Here is a 23,415-nt window from a genome sequence, read left to right on the forward strand (position 1 = left end):
CAGCTCTAAAGGACAGTTAGTAACAACTGGATGTATTATGAAGGGATTTAAACCTCCGTGTTGCTCGAGGGGGGAAAACACGATAGTGAAGGAAGTGTTTGAGTGAGAATACACAGGATGAAAAGCAGAGTTGAAATGTAGGAGCTTCTCTGTAGACTGGCTGGAGAGCAAAGCAAAGATTCTTCACTCTGTGCCCCCATCCCCATTTTAATCATGGAGAGATGTATCTAAAAAACCTGTGGGTCTGATAATAACCAAGAAGTACAATTTTAGAAAGGAATTATTGAGTAAAGCTCAATAAGGCTACAAGAATTTTAAAAACATGAGAGCGATCTGCTAATCTGAAAAATAGTGCACAGCCAGAGTTATCACTGGCATCAACAGGACTGCCTGGTTCTTTTATTCTTACTATTCAACATCAATCTTTGTTTATCCATTTAATTTATAGAAGCCAGCCCCAAAATTAAAAAATTATGATAGTCCCACATTTTCCAAATTAAATAGGATTGTTTATTTTTGATTTGGTTTTGGAGCAATAAAATTGAAATACTTTATATACATCGTAAGAGAAAAAACAGCTGAATTTTCAAAAGCACTTAAGTGATAGCAGAAATCTCAGTGTCATTTTTAAAAGTAGCTTTAACGATCAGATCTCATTGAAAATTATGCACATTTTAATTGCAAATTTACTTTTGAGAATTTAGTGGCATGCTGCTTACTGAACATGGCAGTGGGTGTTTCTGTATTTTTAAAGGTCTGCTTCTTACAACCTTCAGCATTTATTATAAACTCACCCTGAAGGCCTTCTGCAGACAAGCTACACCTACTTTGAACTTAAACTTTATCATATATCTTCCAGAGGAACACTGTGAAGAATTATATTCATGGAACAAACAGATATAATTACTGGATTCCCATCAGCCAGTGATGTCTGCAGAATCATGAGTGATTTTACCAGACCTGAATCTGCCTGTACTGTGGAGCAGATTGTTTATCTTCAAAAATGTATATCTGAACAAATGTAGCATTGACACTCCTGAATTGTTTGATTTACTGACTGAATCCTATTAACAATATTGGTCCCTTTTTAATTTTTTGTCCCAGTTTAAAATGCAGTGTACTAGGTGAGGAAAGACTCCTAATTTTTCTTGTGATAATTACTTTTCCCCTTCAGGCACCTCTGAGAACTCATCTTTAAACCTCTGAAACATCAGGAATGAACTGATTCCTACCTTTTATTGTCAACAATGCAAGCACCTCCCCAAGGGGTGGGGGAGAGGTGCCCAAAAAGGCTCACAGAGATAATGTCGACTTAGGCTGTACCATTGATTAAGCAACTTGGCCAAGACCAGTAATTACAACTGTGCTAAATTGCACAGAAATCCTGTAGCATTCCCATGTCACAGGAAACAAAGTGCAAAGTGGAAGGAATAAAAGCCAACACACGGAGTTTTCTTACCTAATGATTTCTAGTATGTCTACTGGTTAAAAAAAAACCAACCTTAACATGGAGCTGGGATGATGCAGACAGCCAGGATGGGACTGACAAAAGAGGAGCCCACCAGGAGCCTCCAGTGGAGAACCTGAATATCCCAATTCAGCAACCCATGAAGACAAAGTGCAGATATCCTACACCATCACAGAATTGTTTGGGTTGGAAAACACCTCTAAGATTGAGTCCAACCATTAAACCAGTACTGCTGAGTGACAAGGTGACTAAACCATGTCCCTAAATGTCACATCTGCACATCCTTTAAATCCCTCCAGAGATGGGGACTCGACCACTTCCACTCCTAACAGGGACTGGTAGACAAGCTTCATTCAGCTCACACAGAATCCAGTCCAAATCCTAACAAAAGTTCCCTGGAGCACTTCTGCCACCTCTTTAGAGCTGCAAAGGGTTAAATCCTCAAAGCTTCATCTGACCACAAGGAGGTTTCACCCCAACAGAAAGCTCTCAGCCCAGACCTTCAAGCACATGAGGGTGATGTCTACTCCAGCACTATGATTGGCACCTCTGTGTCTCTTAAACAGGTTTTTTTTCCTCCTAATTCCTTTACAGGACTGTTAGCAAACTCCCATGCCACCTGAGCCTGATCTAAGGAGTAAACAACGAAAATTAAATTAATGTCATGCTCAGTAACATTTAGAAACTGCAAGCTAAGCAGCTGCCACTTACACCTAGTAACTCAAAGTATTTTATTGAAGGAAGTTTTGAAATAACATATAATGATTTTGTCAGGTTTGGGTGTTTTTGGGTTTTTTTTTTTTTCCTTTTACACAAGCAGCATATGTTGCACGTTCTGTACTCATAGGCCTGCACACACCCAGGTTTCATTGCACTCACTCTGACTCCTGCCAAACAGATGTTGAGGGAAAGCAACTGAACACAACATGGGATAAAAGCTGTCTCAGACCAAAATGCTGGGTTAGGAAAAACCTTGTGGGTAATGCAGTATGCTAAAAGCATTGATTATATATTCATATACAGAATTGATAGGTAGCTGAATTAATATTTGACTGCTTTTATTGAAATCATGCTATTAAATTGGGGAAAAAAAACCCCAAACAAATATCAAGAATTATGTTACAGGATGGCAACTACCAAAGTTTTTTAAGTTTCAGAGTATTTATAGAATTCATTTTACCTAAAATCCAGATTCTCACTAGTATCCGACAGCAACCTGAAATAATTTGACAAGTGATAAAGGGTTTGAAAAGGGATTGTTTTAAACCACCCTTTGAAATAACAGAATGGCAAGTGATTCCCAGTCCCCAAGCACAAAGTACTGAAATATTATCCTGAGTCTGACAGACACGTCAGCAATTTCCTGTAATTTGAGTCATACCCAATCTTAGGGCTTAGCTTTCTGCAATACTTCGGTTGTGACGAAGACTAATGACAGAATTCAGTTCAATTTACTCTCTGAAAGACAAAGAAGTTATCTTTTTCCATTAAAAATCAACATTTTTCATAATTTTCACCCTTTCCCATTATGAAAATAATTAATTTGTATGAAGTAGAATCAGTTCAGTACATGAAAACTGACATGAAACCCTTCATATTCCCTTTTTCTCTTGAATTTAGTACAGCATTGGCTCAAAACATGGTATTACCTACTAGAGGATTTAAGGCTTGGCTTACAAATCTAATAAATGAGAAACATCCATGTGGTTACTTCTGATGTACTTCTGATCTACTCAGTAACATCTCTTTGGATGACCATGACAACAATCTTTTCTAACTTCAGGTATGGGAGTTCTGCTGTTCTGCTGCTTCTGAACTGATCTGGTCAAAAAAAATCTCCAATTCATTACCTTTAATATGAAAAAGGAACTTTGCATTCCAGAAGCCAAAAATAAGCTCATCTACCCTTCCCATAACTTTCAAAAACTGTCAGAAAAACCTATTTTCTTCCACACTCACAGCTACAGAAAAGTGATTATACTCTGGTACAAACATGTTATATAGACTGTCAAAGAAGTGAAAGGATTCCACATTGAAGAAATAATAAAATCAAACCCAGTAAAACCCAGGTATTTTACAAAAACTTACATTCTTAAAACAGGAATAAAAAATAAACAAATCACCATCTTTCAGAGTGCAAAGGTCAATTTTTGCATCCTAAACCCATAGAGAAAAATGGTTTAATTTACCATATAGAGAAAAAAAAAACAGAGTTCACTTTTGTGACAAAAATTAGATGCAGATTTCTTAAAGCACCAGATATTACAAAACATCATATCAACCTTGCTTTTCAATACTGTTATTTGGCAGTCAGCTGGATCTAGGACAGCTGTTCTATTGTCTGTATTTAAATTCAATTTGAATTATCTGTGTTTTTCAATTCATTTACATTAAAGATAATAATAAATTTAGCAATAGAACATTATTAAAGCAAAACCTATTATGATTAGCACAAATTTGCATTATCAAAAAATGAATTTTGTAAATTCGCTTATGAACATCTCCCAAGTGTCATGATAAAACTGAACATAAAAAAAAAAAAAAAAAAAAAGTCAGGGTTTGTAAATAAGATTCCACATAAAAAAATCAGGTGAAGACTTAACAGTGGGACCTGAGAGTATTTCAACAAAAAATCTGCCAAGGTACGTACCTGTAAATCTGTTTAATATTTTCAGCTTTGATTTCCTTGAGAATTTTGTGGTAGATTTGAGGATTATTTGGTTCTTGAGATGTTGGGGGAGAAGGGCATTTCTTGCGTGCATAATATCCTATGACAATTCCAAAAATAAATAAAATCAAAGCAGTGCAAAATACTTTCAGTATCCTAAAAAAGCTGCAGCGGTTGCTCTTTGGTGCCTGTCTGGTGTAGTGGGAGATGTAGTCAGGGTCTTCCTGGAGCCTCTGGAATCTTCCCTTTGGGGAAGAGGAAGGCTGGATGGGCTCCAGGTCGAGGTCAGGGCTCTGAGAGTTCCCCAGGTGCTGCTGGGCTGAGCTGTCCAGTCGGAAATGGTCAAATCCAGGCTCCTCCAGCTCCTTTTCCATGTCCCACTCCAGGTCCAACGCTGTGGCTTGGAGCTCATCGTTGTCGAGGTATGGAGAGTGCCCCTGTGCTCTCTGGTCTGCGTTCACTTTGTGATAGGCCATCTTTTTATCTATTAAAACAAAATTTAAAACCTAAATGTTTGTTTCTATATGCACACATAAACAATTTGTTTATTCTTTGTAAACCTGAGGGAACGAAACAGACAATAAAGCCCAAAAAATTGGGTTCTCAGTATTTCACTGTCCCCATTTCCACTGTCCTGTCTTTTGCAGGATCAGCAGTCCCATGAACATCATCATGGGAAATATATTGTAACAATATGAATAAAAGGAATTTAAAAGTGCCAATGGCAAACCACTGAAATTATCCAATTATTTTGTCAGTCCTCGAGATAATATTAAAAAATTGAGTGAAGGCTCAGAGTTTCCAAAACAATTATTTGTTACCTGAAAGTAATTTTAAAGCTTAACAACTGTGCGCAGCAATTTCATTTCACATACCATACAAAATAATGCTGCTAAAATAAAGTTGAAAAGCTGGAAATAATATGAATTGCCTGATCTGATTCTAAACACATGGAAATGATAAATTAAAAAAGAAACTTCAGGGTGACACTGTACTTACATATCAATAAAAGGCTTCCATTTAGATGGAGCATTCTATTATTTATAGGTATTTTAAATGCATAGTTCTGGAATGACTGATGAATTTACTTAGAAATTGTCCCAGCTGTTTTGCTCCACTTATTTTTCCCATTTTAATGAATCAAAAGCACTGCCAGGTAAGTATTTGTAACAAAATCATTCTTTTAATAGCAAGGCATAACTGTAGCACTTCTAGATATTTCTGTGGAAGTAGAAGCCCTCTACAGGGAACTCTGACCTCCAGTACAAACACTCAAAGTCAATTTTCAACAAATCATTTTTGACAGACTGCAACAACAGGGTGCCTTTCCCCCCACACACTGACAATAGCCATTCCAACACATAAGCATCTGTAATTTAGGGCTTTTCAAACATCAGACTCACTTCTCAATTAGAATAGGATGAAAAATAAAGATATGAAACCTCTCATAGTGAGGAACACTAGACTGACACCTACAACACTACATTACCACTCCATTTTTACGTTTTAAGGCATTTTCACTCTCTGAGACTCACCTCCAAATAACATTACCACATAACAGAGGAACCCACTGTAATGGCAAAGTGGAATTCAGCTTTTTGAAGCTCTCTGAAGAGAGCGAACTGCTGGCAAGCTCCAATATAATGAAACAGCCTATTGTCCCCTGAAAGGCTATCTGCCTCTATACAATACCAATTTACAGTGCCTATTTTCCCCCTACAGCCATATAAATATCCCTCACCTATAACTGTCAGACAGCCTGGGAACAGCCAGGAGAGCCCACACCTTCCAAGCCACCATTCCAGTCCCTTTGCAAATCCATTCTCCCTCTGCAGCCCCAACTCTTCCAGGTGCACTGGGAGCACCAGAATTTAGAGTGAGCTGAACTAAAGCCTCTTAAATAGTGTGAAAGCCCGCATTATTTATTTAAATAACGACTGCAAATTTAGTCTTTAAATTCCAGCAGAGTCCACAAATGGCTGCAAAGTCAAAGAGGTGCAAAGCTGCTGTGCTTGCCCTCTGTCAGAATCTCTGGCATTGATGATTCCCAGATTGTAGAAAGTCTCTGTCTTTCTGCCCCATTGCCAAAGAAGAAGCCATAATTTGTCTGTGCTGGTTTCAAGGTTGTTTATTCTGTTTATCTCTAACATGTTCTGCTGCCCTGCTGCAGCTCTGTCCTGCAGGGCAGCGTGTGGGGCTCTGCCCTCAGTGGGATGTTACAAACATTAAATACCACAAACTACCTGTGCTGGATTTACAATAACGTGCCAATATCTGTCACCTACGTTGGACAGTGTGTCCCCAGCCTGAACCAACAGAAAAATGCCAACACTGCAGTGAAACATGGAGGGCATGAAGAAGGAGAAAAAGGACAAGGCACACCAAATTTCCTCCCTCTTGTCCCCTTTGAACCCCTAATCTAGAATCCTAAAATTTCACTTTCGCACCTGTGCCACACTTAATTATTACTGATATCAAACACTCAGAGCTGGTAATTGATCCTGTAAGATTGAAAACTCTTTTCCATGGACAGAGATCACAGACAGTGTCTCTGGGGGCTCTGTCCAGGGGGGTTCCTGACCCCTGCCAGGGTCCCAGACCCACCAGGGCAGCCAGAGGGAAGCCCTGGACTCCCACAGCCCTCGGTGGAGTTTGTTAGCCCAGCCCTCAGGTGTGTGAGGGATCCTCTGAACTTCAGCACCACAATGCCCAGGGTTCTGAATCACCTGGAGATCTCCCAAGGGAGCAATCTGCCTCTCCATCCAGGTTGTTCAGGAAGATATTTAATAATGCCAGCCCCAAAAATGACGCCTGCTGCACTGAGCTTCCTGCCAAGCACCAGATGGACATCAAACCATGTATTAATATTCTTTGGAAAATTCAGATAACTCATTTTCAAGCTATTTATCTGCCCTTTCACTCTGTCTCCTAGTCTGTTAATGGAAAGATTAACTTGCAAACCATCAGTGACAGAGATCACTGCTAGGTAATACCAACTGCCCAAGAACCACATCTTTCCAACTCCACTTCGTATTGCTTTTTATTAGAAATTAAAGACTGATGTTTTATCCTTTAAAGCAAAACAAATCATCACTGCATTTCATTAACTCATGATTTCAGCTCTAGAATTCCTGAAGTCACTTAACAAACTGTTTTAGGCAAATAGGTAAAGCCTTGGCAGATTACTACAGTACTAGCCATAAACCAGAATTAAGGCAGTTTTTCAGATGCAGTTTCGTGGCAAGTATTAATCTTGTTGAGCATATAAATGTTGACCATTGCCTATCTGTGGTAGTTAAATTTCCCCCATATTTATGATATTTTTAAAAGTGTGTTATTGTTCAATGGAGTGTATTAATAAAGGTTATTTAAATTTACATATAAATGCATAATAAAAATTCATATGAAATTTCTTGAAATGGTTATTATGCAGATGAGTAGTAACCCCATTCCACAGCTTAGCATCTCAGCTATTCAATTTCCATTCAGAGCACCAAAACCAGTTTCCTCACTTCAGGAGAAAAAAAAAAACAAAAAAACAAACAAAAAAAACAAAAAAAACCCCAACAAACAAACCAACAAACACATAAGCAGTTTAATTCAGTTTTATATTTGAGACCAGTCTTTGGAGTCGGGGATCTCATTAGCAACACACGTCCTTTAGTTAAAGAATGCAAAGAATGCAAGAGTAGCTGCAGTTGTTAACTTCACTATTCCCACTAATATTTCTAAGCTCATTGCTCCAGTCTAAGGACACAGCACAACTTACCTTGAAGTATCTGAGATCAGGGCCTGCACTGCATTTAACCATTCCAAAAGTAATTTGACAAAGGGTCTCCTGGTTCTTAAGGCACAGATCATTTGTGCCATGCAATCTGTATCACCTGTTCTATTTAGTATTTGGTGTTTATCTGGTTAAGGAAGTAAGTATAACTTAAATATTATTTATTAAATGTAGTTTTGGCTTGGAACTGGAAGGAGAAAGAAAACACTACATATTTACAATAATAGTGAATTGCGAAAAAAAAAGACAATAGAAATACAGAAAAAAATGAAGTCAAGTAAAAACCACTACAATACTCTAGTTCAGTCTTCTCTATAACACAGACCATAAAATGAACATATTTTTGAAAGACATTTTCGAAAACTTCAGGAGATAGAAAATTCACCCCATCTGCCAGCAAGCTGTTTCAACATTTAATTGTTGTTAAATACATGTTTTATTATGAAGATAAAAGAGCAACTGCAAAATGCCAGAAGTCTGAATATGCACCAAGTGAGCTTTAAAGCCACTCTACAGGGACAGCAAAGGGGATCATAAACTCTGGAATACTGGACAGAGCCAAGCTGATGACCAATAAAGCTGATGTACATTTCTATACTTCCATTGATTTGTGGGCAGAATGTTTATAGAGAGGTATCAAACCAAAGCTGAATATCCTTTCAATTAACTATACACAAGAAATCAGGACAGTCAGCTTTATCAGATTGTTGTTGCCTTAACGAGCCCATTTCAAAACTCTCTGCCTATGCTTTGACCTTAAAAATAACACATTTACATCCTGCCTGATAGGAACATCTTGTTATGGAACCACCAGAAACTTCTTTTCTTGACAACTTTCCCTGCTTCAATCCCTTATCAGAAAAGCTTTTAAAAACTATAGAATATGATCTTCATTAAAGGACCTGCCAACCCACCAACACCTCCATAACAGAAAGGTGAATTTACATGAACATTTTATTAAACCAACAAGGAGAATGCAATATGAGCTTACTAGTGTAAATTGTTTGCGACTGGTGCTGCAGTTTTTAAATGCAGCTCATAAATAGCTGAGACAATTATCAGGCTCATGTCCAGCAGGAAGTGTGGCAAGTGTTAATGGGCTGCCCACAGAGAGCCCTTCTCAGGCCACTTCGTGCTCAGCACTGAAAAGGCAAAAGTCACCCAGGAATTCTCCTAAAGGCATTGTGACTTCTTTGTACAGTCATAAATCCAAAATTCCAGGGTTGCTGGCTCATCTCATTCTGAAGGGGTCTTTCCTTTTTATTTTCCTCTCAGTATCCCCCATACAGAGTGATTTTAAATCCTTGTACTCTTTTTGTGTCTGGGGAAGCCCCCAAAATAGATGCAGCATCACCTGTTGAAAGGGCCAATAGCTGTGCTTATCATGGAGCTCAACACCCACTGCACTTGCAAGGCTTAAAAGTATGTATGACAACAAATTAGTACTTTGTCAAAAGAGATGATGCCAAGTTTCAGGCCCAGACAAATTTCTGCAGAGTTCTAAATCCCTGACAAAACTTGTTTGCAGAAGAGATTATGATGCCCTTGTCAACAGCAACGTTACACTGCCCTGTAATTCAAAAATAATAATGTGATATTTCCATCACCGCTGCCTTAATTCCATGCAGTAATGATTTCTCCCTTCCCTCAGCTTTGGGATATGGGCTTGGCAAGCAGTTCAGTTACAGCAGGACAATTAAGTACCTTGTCACTCCATAGAGCCACCAGATAAAAACAAATGACAAAACTCACCCGTTCACATTTCGCTGAAGATGAATGCAACCTGAAAGACTGAGCAGTGTTGTAGCAAAAACAAGAGAGAGAACAGACTGGAGAAAGGTCTGTAAAACACAGCTAAGTTGAATCTAAAGCTGTCTCTTCATTAGTTAGTCTTTTCTGGCACAGATAAATGATAGGGTATTTGACCTCTTCAAATCTCTCATTGATTTTATGATAACACAAACAGCCATGTGGCCCAGGATAACATTGGTATCAACACAACAGGTGACCACATGACAGGAACAGGGGCTGTGGTGCACCCTGATTGATAAGACCCTGATCATTGAAAAGATGATTGATAAGATTGATCATTGTGCAGGATGATACCCAGCTGGAACAAGAGTTAATTTGCCTACAATCAAATGCATCAGCCACCTGAGCTGTAATATCCTGGGCCATCCAGATGTGCACAGGTACATGGATATATTTGCCTGCTGCCTTTTCAGAATCACTGAAATCTTGGGGCTCACAGAAAGATTGCAGGAAGCTCCTTCTTCCCCAGCAGACAAGTACCAGGTAACAAAAAGGCAGCCTTAGCTGGTCTCCAATATGCTGGGCATGTATTACTAACACAGATCTTTCCCATTCTCAAACACATTTAGTTTGCAAATACCTATTTGCCTGAAACAAAACTCAGATCTATTTACTAACTTTATAGGAGCTAACAGCATCTGAGATAGATGCAGAGTCTGCCAAGGGGGTTTATTAATACTACAGCCTAATGAGATCAGTATAAATGGCTCTGGTAGAGCCTGTGCATTTCTTGTGGGATGTGCTCTGCTGTTCCCTTTGCTTTGCTTCCAGGACAGCTCTTCCCTCCCATTAGGGTGGGAACAGCTCAGTTCTCTCACTGTTCACTCTTTTTGCTCATTTGCAAACATCAGGATGACAAACAGCCACACACACACTCTCCAGTTTCTTAGCTCATGAATTAATCACTAATTTTTCCACTGGAATCAACACTCAGATCCTGCTGTTCTCCTTGAGAAGGGCACTGGATAGGATTTCAGTGTTTCTAAAAGCAAAGAAGCAGATGGACAGTCAGGACTTCAGGGCTAGTTGGGATGTGTTGTGTACTTGTATTTACACACTGTTTTTAAACTGGGTGTAAGGGGAAGAAATTCAGTCCCACATCTCTGTTCAACTGCACCAGGACCCCCAGCCCCACCACCTAAATCCTCCTGCCCAAACCCCCTCCCCACCATTTAACTTCCCAAAACTCAGCCTGAGCTCCTGCCCATCCCACCCAAAGCTCTTCCTCCAAAATGTCAGTCCTTCTCTTTTCCCATTTTTCCTCATACAGACCCTCTCTACACTCTCCTAATACCCAATTTGCCTGCACAGATACGTTTTTCCAAATTCAAGGTTTCATCAATAATATATTTTGCATTACATTCCCCCAGACATTATAATTGCCTCTGGAAGAAATAAAATAGAAAGCTTTTCCAGGACAAAAACTATTATTGGGGCATTTGCATTTAAGCTTATAGTTGAATTTGATGTGAAATAAAATCCTTGTAAATGGTGTTTAACTTGAAAATGCCGACAGCAATAGCTGTACTAACAGGCCATAGAAGTTCTTAAGAAAGTTAATTTTATATTACTCATTTCTGCTTCAGAAATTTTTACATTCCCAGTCTTTAGATTGGGCACATTTATTTCACTTTGATATTTTTCAAACTCTTTTTTTATCTTTAATTACTGTCAATCCTATTTAAATTATTATTTTAAAAATTAAGTCATTTTAACTTTGAAAATTTGGAAACATTTGCAAGGTACTACATTGTAATAAAATGTGCTACTGGAAGTCTGATATACTTCAAAAGATGCAAACCAACATTGCAAAATACTATGTGGTTTCAACCCATATCTTGGAAAAAAAACACAAACCACAAAAAACCAACACCATAACTAACCAGCCAACTAACAACAAAAACGAACAAAAGAAAACCAAAATCAAAAAGTCACTTTTATGGATGAGCTACAAGCAACAAAAACAGGAATGCAGCCTCACCATAGGCACCAACTCCACTCCTGATTTTAAACAACCATTGACAAAACCTTGCAGTGAAAATATTAACATATTCTGTTTAGGGAAAGAAAAACAATTAAAAAAAAAAAAAAAAAAAACAAAACCCACAACCCACAAACAAGATGATGAATTTGGGATACAATTTTATCTAAAACTGGTCCAACCTTGCTGCCCCAGCAGGGTCATCCCAGAGGACACAGCACAAGATTGCATCCAGATGGTTCTGGGGTACCTCCAGTGATGGGAACTCCACACCTTTTCTGGGCAATCTGTTCCAAGTGCTCCAGTTTTTGGAGTTTAGGATCAATTTCTCAAACTTAGCTGGTTACAAAAGACAAATCTTCCTATTAGCAATATTTCACATGGAAATCAGAGATACAGAGGAAATACGAAGCCTTAATGTCTCATGTCATGAGTAATTTTTTTGATAAAACCAGACTTTAAATGATATATTCAAAATCCTGATAGGCACAAAAAATGCTCCTGCTGTCACCATCCTGTGCTATTCTAACTTGCTGCAGAAAAATAGGTCAGTACTTGTATAAAAAAAATTAAATCCTTACTTGTACATTTTCTAGATTTTTTCTCATTTCTTGCTCAGTGGGGTTTTACTCAGTTTTATCAAGTTCAACAATGACAAGGGAGCCCTTAAAAATAATATATTATGGAGCTGAAGATGGCAACATTTACAATTTAGCTTTATTGGAATTTTACTATATTTTGATAGATGACAGCTTTAATGATTCTGTGCATGGTTTATAGCAGAAAACAGTAAGGCAGTAACATAATTTTCTGCTCTTTTCAATGATCTATATCCAAAGAATTCAGAAAACAAGCAAGTGTACTTCACTATCACACCAAATTTATTTTCTGGGTGAGCTCTCAAATGTTAAAGCTCAAGTACACAGAGTGGTGTTGTCCTGGCAACCCGAGATGAGCCCGTGTTTGTAAAGCACACCTGTGTCCCCTGCACACCTGGTTAGATTGGAACAGACCTTTAAGGTCACCCAGTCCAGCCATTAACCCAGCGCTGCCAAGGCCACCGTGTCCCCAAGTGCCACGGCTTTTAAATACCTCCAGGGGTGGTGACTCCACCACTGCCCTGTGCCAGGGCTTACGGTGAAGAAATGTTTCCCTGCATCCAATCTAACCCTCTCTGCTCAGCTTAAAGCCATTTCTTCCTATCTCACCACTTGTTCCCTGAGAGAAGAGACCAGCCCCACCTGGCTAAACCTCCTTTCAGGGAGTTGTAGAGAAGATGAGGTCTCCCCTAAGCCTCTCCTTTTCTCCAAACACCACCTCCCTCAGCTGTTCTTCCTTATTTTTAACTTCTAGGGCCTAAATGAGAAACTCTTCATTGCCCCCAAGATGTAATATTAGAAAGATTTAGAGTTGCTATAGCTATAGGCAGAGTAGAGCAGTAATACGTTTGGTGTCCTTTAACCTTTTTTTTTTCCTAAATCTCCACTGAAATAAGCTGTCGAGTTTGAGAAATGTCAGAGTTTGGTCATTTGAGTCTGCCTGGAGGTGTAATTTTGCATGGTGTACAATTCCTGTGAATTTATCAGAACATGTTTTTTCACACATAGTCAATATGGTGTGACATTCAGCATCCTGAGTCCGCCAATGTCTACACGCTGAAATGAGTTTATGATTTCTCTGACAAAGAAAATCCGAGATGTGTTAGTTCAGGTCAACAAAGGAATCCTCAGTGGATTCCTGAGGATAAAACTTCAAGGAAGCACCCCTTCTTTCTGCTGTTTCCTCTGCACACCTATCTTCTGGCAGTTCTGACACAGGTTTAAGTTCTGTGATGAACTAGATCTACACGTAGAGCTTCACATATCAGTAATGTACGTGCTTTCAGCAGCTTTCCAGAAGAATTTCACACTTTCTCTTAAGCCCTTGTGGAGCTAAGCCACAAAAGCAGCCAGATCTGATGCTGTTTTCAGCCAAGTCCTACCTAACTGTGACCACATCCTTGGGAGAAGAGGCACAGCTGCTTAGCCTATGGTTTAATCTTCAGCCTCTCTTTGATGGTCTCCCAGTCATTATTTAGGGAAATCTCTCAGCCTGTATGGAGACGAGGGCATTTCAATAAATAAACTGGATAAGCCCATTATCCTAAAGACTATCTCAATTCTCGGTCTCAGCATGATCTGGTCATTTTTGACACACTCAGGTTGACAGTCAAACTTCCATCTATGGACAACTTATCACAGACTGCCAGTAGACTGAGCTTATTAATACTGTTAGTCTATACACATTTCTCAAAGAATAATTTCTTAAAAAGCAACCATAACACTTCTTGACCCCTTAGAGAAGAGCATGGTACACATCTTATAATCTAAAAGAATCAGATCAGCGACTGTAGAGGAGAAACTTCTCACAAACCTTCTTTATACTTGGCTAGGGTTGTGCATAGCTATTACAGCTTAAATTGTTTATGCTGTAGAACTTTTGATTTAGAGACATTAGCAGTTGAAGAGAAGCAAAGTGTGCATTATGACAAGAACAAAGAGGACATATTCAAGAAACATATCACTTAGTACACTGAGCTAAAGAAGGCTATAAACCACGTAACTGATGCTTAGAGGCATTGCAGCAATTCCCTTCTAAAGTGGGAACAGTGCATCAACAGAAGGGCTGATGGTTTCTGCTAATTCAGCTCTATACCATCAGCTAAGTGTGGGCTGATGATCCTGGAAGATGCTGGATACCCATGTGCAGGTACACACCCTGGACAGGACAGCCAGTGATGTTTGGGAACTTTAACAAAGGTGATCAGAAAATGACAATCTGCTGACAGCAAAAACTGTTAAATAACAAATGCCACAGGAAAACAGCTGTGGATGATCAGTCACAGAGCATACTTTGCTTGCTGGCTTAATATGTACAATTGCTTCCTCTTCAATTTTCTTTTTAAAAAGCACCAGTAATCCAAAATACCCCGAGGAACAGTGCTAGAGAAGACTAAATCTTCTGTCCCTGCTTTTAGCTATAAACCAGAACATGTCCATATTCATGTCATAGCAGAATATGTTACAGCCTCTTAAAAAAAAAAAAAGGGATGATACATCAATTACAATACTGGAATTAATTCTGGAAAGTTCCTCTGAAAAGTCGACAATTCACAGAATCATGAAAATGTTGGCTGGCAGGGACCTCACAGGGTCACCTGCTCCAACCTCCCACACAAAGCAGGACTGCTGCCAAGAACAGATCATGTCACCTCATTCTTAAGCTGAACTCATCGAGCATTCAATCAGAGCTAAAGGGTTCAATATAAACACAAATGTATGCCATTGCACTCTTTTTCTTTCCTCTGCTGCCAATACATCTGTTTCTTAGTAAAAATAGCATCAGTATGCAAAAATAAAAACTCTCAGACCTGTAATATAACCAGTTGTTAAAATTCATATGGACATTTTTCTTTAAAAAAATACAATACAGAAAAGAGATAGAATTGGAAAAAGAAATGAAAAGTCTTAACACACAGACATAGCAGCCATGGCATGAAAAATTCATTTCCATTAATGAGACGTGGTAGTCCCCAGGCCAGCGCCCTTTGTATGTGAACCATGTTAATCAGATTGTATGAGCATTTGCTGGAAACTCCTGGGACAGCAAGCAACTATAACTATAGAGCAAGCACAGCAGATTAGCAGCTTGCTAAAAACTGCTTGACTTGTAACCCTTGAAGCACAGGAATGATGCAGGTTTGCTGAATTACTGATAAATGAAGCATTTCATTTATAGGTCTCATATTTGTGGCAGCCTTTGATGCCATTTCCCCATCACCAACACGTGGACAAAACTTCCTTCTCAGGCGCACCTTTTTGTAAGAAAGCACAGCATAAACACACAAATAAGGTCTGTGCCAGCCCAGCTTTGGTCACACATGCTTCTGGCACAATGCCTTGCTATTGCTATCCTACATCTCCAAAAAACCCTTCAGTAAATGCAGCTGGGTTGGAGTGGGATGGAAACACAAGAACTCCCACGAGGACTCGCTGCAGGAGCTCTGCAGGTTTGGATGAGGAGTAGATCTGGATTTACAGCAAGGCTGAGCAGGACAGCAGGACCTGGCCTTGACCAGGCAGACTTCTCCTTTTGAAGAGAAAGAAAAAAAAAAAAAACTGGAGAAAAAATAAAAACAGAACAAAATCAAACAAAAAGAACCCCAGCCCAATATTGTGTTGTCTACTTAACACCTCTGAAGGCTGAAAGAGAAAAAAGGCTTTTCTGAAAGCTCTTCTGCCTGAAGCAGGAAAACCATCTGGATTCAGGCTTTTCTTCCTTCATCTGGCAATTAATACATTGAATTGTTTACTAGCTTGGGCTTCATCTGCTGCATCATTCCAGTGACACAAACAAATGGAAACCTGCGCTGCTTCAGACAACTTCATTTTAAAAACATTTGATTTGAGAGTTTCATGGAAATTTCAAAGTTATAAAGGTTTTCATTGATTTTATTCCCAGTCTAATTTTAATCTTAGTCACCAGCTTGCACTGTCTGTGCATAGCCAGGAGTCAGTAACAAACCAGTGTTCTCAAAATCCACCCTCCAACTGAAGGGAATCAATAAACTAATTTCCAAAGAACATAACCTATTCATGAAAATATTATCCAAGGCAGATTCTGAAAAGGAGTCCCAAGAAACAAACATGCTATTAGAGACTCCCAATAATACAAACTATTAAATTCTGCAAAATACTCCATGAGTGTTTTCAACATTATACAGAGAATTCTAATCAAAATATGATTTACAGTCCAATTGCCTGCCTTTGTTTCTACCTCCAGTACTTAGATGTGTCCTTGAAGGAAGAAGAGAAGACTTCATAAAATAAACAAATGTATAACCAACCATCATTCAAATGCAGCTTCTGTCTCTCTGCAGGCCCCTGGGAAATTGTCTAGATCACTATAGTGACTCGCAGTATGGCCCTGGTCTGTCCTGCCTTTCTTCCCTTTTGAAATACAAATTTAAAAAAATAAATAAATATAGAAATAGGATACAGATCCTAAACTCCACAAAGATTTGTATTTTGACTACAAGAAATGAAAATTAAATCTTTCAGTTTCCCCAGAAATGTCATTCAAAATTGAACATGCTCTGCTTTAGCTTACATGCTAATTATTTCTCTTAGAAATAAACATTTCCTCACTAAAAATGTGCATTTTTATTAAATTTAGGGTTTTAGAGGGAATATTTCCCTCACAAAACAACTTAATCATCTTTATTTATACATGACCTAATTCCAAGCTGAGAGGGGAAAAAAAAAAGAGAAGTCAGAAGATGCCCATGAGGAAGAGGATCAGGACACGCGAATCAAAAAAGCAGCAGCACTTCCTTTATCTCTACTACTTTTTTACAGGGAAATGTCTTCCACTGAGCTTCACAGTACAGTGTTTTTCATGATTTACAGCAAGGAAAGAGGCAAATCAGTCTCTAGTGAAAAGTCACCCAAGCTTATAAAAAATTTAGAATGACTAAATTTATAATTAAAATGAATCAAGAATCGACATTAGAAAACAGTTTGCACATTAACAGAAATTCAAGACTGAAAATCTTAATGCTCTTCTTTTTTTTTTCTTCCTTCCCAACAGCAAACTCACAGAAATCCCTGTATTTTAGATATGGGACATACCTGCAATTTCTTTATGTATTAAGGGTATTTAGAAACACAGTGAACTATATTAAGCATGTCTCATAGCTTGTGTAATTTATTTATGAACTTGGGCATTATTAAAAATAAATGATCTTCAATAGCACTTAAAAGTAAAGCTGTTTTGAGATCAAATGTTAGGTAAATGGCATGAAAATGTAAAACTCAGGGAGTCACAAAGCACTGCTCTATCACAAAATATTTATACTACCAAAATACAGCCTGAAACTTGTTATAACACAAGCAAAATCATTACAATTCATAACATGTCATTGGCTATCAGGATGTTAGTTAATTACTCATTTTTTCAATCTCTTTTAAACATATTAAGCCATGACTGCCTCACCCAGATGCAAAGGCTGTAGCTGCCCTGCCAGACATTACAAAGGGTTTGGCCTGAGACTGGCGAAAACTTGCAAGTTCCATTACCCATTTTCAGACTTTTTTACTAAATTCTCAAATATAAAAATTACAAGGTCGTGCCCAAAGCCCGTCACATTGAATGAGAAGACAGTAACCCTACAGTGACCACTGTGCCACATCTGTATGTAAGTAACACATAAATACTTCATAAATCTCTTCTGGACCTGTAATTCATCTCCATTTTTCTCTTACTTTTAGATCCTGGAAATAATTAAGCCTTAAGTTAAACCAATAAAATACTGTGTGCTGTCTCAAAACCATACTGGAGTTTTACCTTCCTCTGCTAAACTTAATCCAAAATAATTGGAGAGAATACAATTATCTACCACAGTCACCATCTGGGACATGAAAGCAATAATTTCAATTATTGCCATTGTAAATTGGGACCCACAAAGATCATTTTTTGAGCTACATATGGAGTTTATTTTTATGGATTAATGTCAAAACAGGATGCAACATATAAAAAGGCAGTTGGCTAAATGCCCATAAACTTTTCTACCTAGTGCAGACAACTACAAACAATTGGAGAACTGAATTTTATATCCAAGCTGGTTGTTACGCTGCTGGGTGATTTCAAAAACAATATCAGCACTGTTCTAAAGCTCTTTTATGTATCATTGAAGTAGCTACCATTGAAGTAAAGAGATGACTTTCTCATTAGAGATGCAGATTATCAAAAACTAGTAATTTTAGTGACTGTATTGGGAATTTTGTTTATGGGAAAAGGAGAATACTCTGTGCACTTTTATTTGAGTAGATACCTATGAGGATGCACCTCTAGCATAAGCCATCAAAGTTAAAATGTATTTATCCAGCAGAGCAATCTCATAGAAAAGAGCAAAGGAGGACTGCAATCTAATTAAATTAATGAGAACCAGAAAAATAAATATATATGGAATGAAATGTAGAGAGAGTATTAAGAGATTTTGAATACAGCACTGAAAAAAGCTACTTAAATGCCTTTGAAGATAGTTTGAATCTGGTTTACCAAGGTCAAAATGACTGCAACATGAGTAAGAAATTGGAAAACTTCAATAAGATGGTAGTAAGCAAAATCTTAGAGCCCTATCACAATTTAGGCTTCACACAGCTGAATAAAACCTGAAAGGACTCTCACTTAATGAGCCCATCAGACCTGAGTCACAAAGTGAAAGTCTTAAGATCATTAATGAATGCAACAGTCGATGGAATTCCCAGCCTGCAAGTGTTTGAGAGGATCATCATCACTTCCTTCATCCTGACACAATGTGGGCTGCACAGGCTGCTTAACTATCAAAGGAAATCAGTTTGGTCAGTTCCCCTAAACTGTGCTCTGACTCCAGCAGAACAGAGTCACACACCTTGAATTATGAGCTAATAATGATGGTTGTTTGCCTCATTATTTGTTTAAACTCGTAAACTGGTGATCATCAAGATGTCTCACTATTTACTTCTTCTATTTTAATAAATGACAAAGACCAGTTCTGGACTGAGATGAGCTCAAAGCCAGTTTGTGGGCCAGAAGGTCTGCATTGTGTAAGCCAAGAGCAGCACAACCCATCCAGTCAGCAGAGCTGGGTGGTTCTGGAGCAACACCCCAACAAACTGGAACCCACTCACCACCACACCTGGGTCCAATGGATGTTTCCAAAGATACCCATGGCCACTATAAACACACTCTAATAACCTACCGAGTCCGGGCAGAATGCTCTTCTACTACCTGACTACAGCCAGATCTTACTGTCCTTCCTCCATGCAGATTTCACATCTCATATTTCTTCTCTAATTTAAAAGGACACCTTGCTTTTTTGCTTTCACTCCAACCTCACCCCTCTGACCATTCTAACTGCTTTGAATGAAGTAACATTAAGGGTTGAAAACAAACACATACCTGAAGTATTTAAGCATTGATATCTAAGTCCCCCTATTTGGCAGGCTTCCCATGAGCATCCAGATCTAGTTATTTTTAAAGATTTACCTGCAGCATACTGTAGATTGCAAGAATTGAGTTAAATCTTTTAAAAGATAATGATACAAGTATTGAGCTAAATTTAAAACAATCATACATGACGTTACCTAGGAATATTCTAATAGTAATGTTTATCCAGAGCAACGATCTTGAGTAGGTCTTCATCCCATAAGGAATATTTGACTATAGAAAATAAGAATATTTTCGCTATGTTTTTAAACTAAATAATTATATTTAGATAAAATATGCTTAATTATGTCCAGAACAATCAAGACTGACTGCTTGGAGGGTGTGTGTCCCTCTGTGGAGTACATTCACCGCTTTTCTGGCACTTCCTTGAAGTCATGAAGTGAACACACACACACACACCAAGGTTAGAAACGCTTCAGAATCATGTAAGCAGATGGTGATACAGCAGGTAATAATTTAATTACACAACTCTTAGAACATCTTTCCAAACCCCCCTCCCCACTAAAAAACAGAAATAGGGAGGGAATAACAATGTCCAGTCTGATCTTTTAATTGCAGTGCAATAGCTTTAGTTGAATTGGCATTGATCTTCCACTCATCTATTCTGCAGCTGGAAAGAGTAATAAACACAAAGTTATAGACTATGTTTTACTCCTAACACAACATTTAAGAGGGAAAATAAAATTAGCATGATAAATTATAAATTGTCCTTGTAGACAAGAAAGTAACAGCAATACAAAAAAAAAAAAAAAAAAAAACACCTTAAGTTTTGCAGGTATAAAGAGATCAGAAAGATACACACACATCTGCTCTTGCTTCTATTCAGAACTCTGATACTTCTGAAGTGTGAAAGCAATGAAGAAATGCTGGTCTTATTAATTCTTCATTGCATGCAGAAGCACAGAATCCCATGGACATAGAGCACTGCGATACAGACGAGACATCAGAGTTGAACTGAGCAATTAAATGAAAATGAGAGAAGAGCACTGAAGGAAAAAACAAAAACAGGAGAAAAAAAATAAAAACAAAACCAACCAAACAAAACAAAACCCCCAGCCCAATATTGTGTTATCTACTTAATACCCATGAAGGGGAAAAGAGAAAAAAGGCTCTCCTGAAAGCTCTTATGGCATCTTCATATTTTAGACAAGGAATTGCTGCCTACAGAGAGGCTGAGGATGATGAGATAAACACTGAGGCACACAAGGTTTCATTGGCATTTTAAGTCAGTGGTGCTGAGTCATCCTAACCTAAGGAATGTGAAATTACATCAGAGATGCATCACCATTTGTATTATGGGCATAAATTAAGGCAAAAAATGTAAGAAATCTAATGCAAATGAATTGGAATAATCAGCAAATTGTCACTGAGACTCAGCACGTTCCAGCCCCTGCTGGCATTATGGGATGTCTGCTAGTGAGACATTAAGATATAGAAGAAAAAAGGAAGGTTGGGTGTAAGTTGGAATTAATGTTTGTGAAATTACTCCAAAATAATACAAGTTTATACATAATACTTTCATATACTGTCATAGAACAGTATATTTCGTCCTTATGGAAAGGTCAAATGGTTTTAAGAGACACAATATCCGAGGCACAAAGTGTAAGTAGTAATTTAATGTATAGAAGAAACATCATAAAAATCACTAGTTGAATTTTTGGGTTATTTTCATTCTGACTTCAAATGCCATAATTGGCTGCCTAATTGGAAGTAAAAACCCTAGGCTTGTGATTTAGGCAGCTCATAATGCAACCTTTCATTGCATTATTTTTTTATTAGTTCCATTTCTCAGCAAATTCCATACAGAAACAGATTATGGAAGTTGGGTTCTGAATTTTATGGTACTATAAAATAACATATGAAATATTATTTAGCATTAAATTTTGTAAACAAGTAAGATAAGGTCTCTCCAAATTGTGCATCTAGTCAGTGCCAGCTTGGGATCAACTTCTCCCTTAGAATGCACAGCAAACAAAAAACCAGCACAGCTTCCTGTCGTGTCACCCTGTCTTTGTTACACTCTTATTTTTTCCCATTTTTTACTGAGTAGGTAAATGGCGTAAAAGAAGAGAGGTGAAGCATTTACAATTATTTTCTATAATTTCATTTTTTGATTCTCACAATTTATTCCTCTATAAGTTAACAGAATAGAACAGAAATATCACAAAAGGTCACTTGGCTGTAGAAACATCAAAATCCCCAGTATCATTCCAGCTAGGTTTATGATGTATAGCTTGAAATGCTAAATAAACTCAGAAAAATATAAACCTCATAATGAAAACAATAATAAATACCATTTAATTCTGTGCCATGCTTGTCACTTGAAAAGGAAGTTCAAATCAAATTTTAATAAATATGACATATGAGTTCAGAGTGTAACGGTGCGATTTCCACATAAGACAATTAAATTTTTTTTAATTGAATGCTTTTTAATGAAGCTTTACCTTACTTTTCAGAGTACCTACACCAGAGTGTTTTGGAAAAAAGAGTCTGAAGCCAGAGTCTAATTAAAATCCTCTGCATGTCCTGTGCTGTTGTTGTTTGGGGGCTTTTGGTTGCTTTTGGTTTTTTTAGTAATGGATGATGTTCTATACACAAATTATGCACATTATTAAGTATATGCAAATGTACATGCACACAACTATATATATGCATGTATTTTCTATTGCTATATACAGAATAAATGAACGTTATTATCTAGTATCTTCTTTAAAATCTGCACTACCACTAAACTACTTTTGTGGCAACAAATACCTTATTAGAAAATATAAGTGGCAGTAAGAACTACCAGGTTTCAATGTTTAGTGGCAAATATTAAGATTTTAACTGTTAAAATTACTCCAAACAGCCCTAAAGGTGATGTAGCTGGACATGTGAGGAACAGGCTGAGGGAAGCTCTTGCTAGAAAAGGGCAGCCAGCTCAGAAACAACCTGCTCTGTCCTCCAGAATTAAAAAAAAAACCAAAAACAACCTGAAGTGTAAGAGCCTTACCTAAAGGAGATATCCACATTTATATGAATATAAAGACAGACATGGTAGATGCAGATATGCAGTGGGACATGACCATCCCTACAGCAGCAGCTCAGCAGCTGCCTCAAGGCACCCCTGCACAATATTGAGCATAAAAATGAGTGAATTTGAGTGAATTGCCTCAGAAAAAGAGCAGAAAGTAAAGCAAGAGCCAGCTGGTCTGTTTTGTCCACCATCAACTGCAACAGATGTAGAGCAAATCAAAGTGCTGTTAAGTTTCTGAGGAACATTTATCATCCAAAAGTTACACCACAGCAGTGAATAGTGATAAGTAGCCATGAGAAAACTCAGAGAGAAGAAGAAAACACAAAAATACTAAACAAGCTTCTTAAAAAAAATTAATTTTTAAAGCTTTCTTGAGTGCAAAAGACCCTACAAAGAATAACATGCCTGATATAACTCATACAGACAGGGCAGGCCAGGGAAGACCAGGCTCAGCATCAAACACCACCATCCCCTACTCTAACTGGCTTTTAAACGGTGCCAAGTTGATTGATGTGTCCCTTCTGATTTACTATATACATTTTTTTTTTGTTCTGTGAAGAGAAGTTAAACACGTGGAAGAGAATAATGTCAACCAGGAGATTAGTTTTACAGTCTGTATGTTGAAGTGAATAAATTGTACTTTCATTAACAGAAGTAG

General features: G+C 37.9%; 1 protein-coding gene across 11 annotated transcripts in view; it reads right to left on the reverse strand.

Annotated features, from left to right (window-relative positions):
• The window catches only part of NAALADL2 (N-acetylated alpha-linked acidic dipeptidase like 2), a 412,338-nt gene that overhangs the window by 221,301 nt on the left and 167,622 nt on the right, over positions 1-23,415 (reverse strand). For all 11 annotated transcript variants that reach the window (XM_072933148.1, XM_072933147.1, XM_072933146.1 and 8 more), the window contains one exon: positions 4,119-4,620. In XM_072933148.1, the coding sequence (XP_072789249.1) occupies positions 4,119-4,612 (494 nt within the window). In that variant the 5' untranslated portion in view covers positions 4,613-4,620. The remainder of the gene's footprint in view (positions 1-4,118; positions 4,621-23,415) is intronic.

The sequence above is a fragment of the Taeniopygia guttata genome, chromosome 9 (assembly GCF_048771995.1).
Source record: "Taeniopygia guttata chromosome 9, bTaeGut7.mat, whole genome shotgun sequence".
NCBI classification, from domain to species: domain Eukaryota; kingdom Metazoa; phylum Chordata; class Aves; order Passeriformes; family Estrildidae; genus Taeniopygia; species Taeniopygia guttata.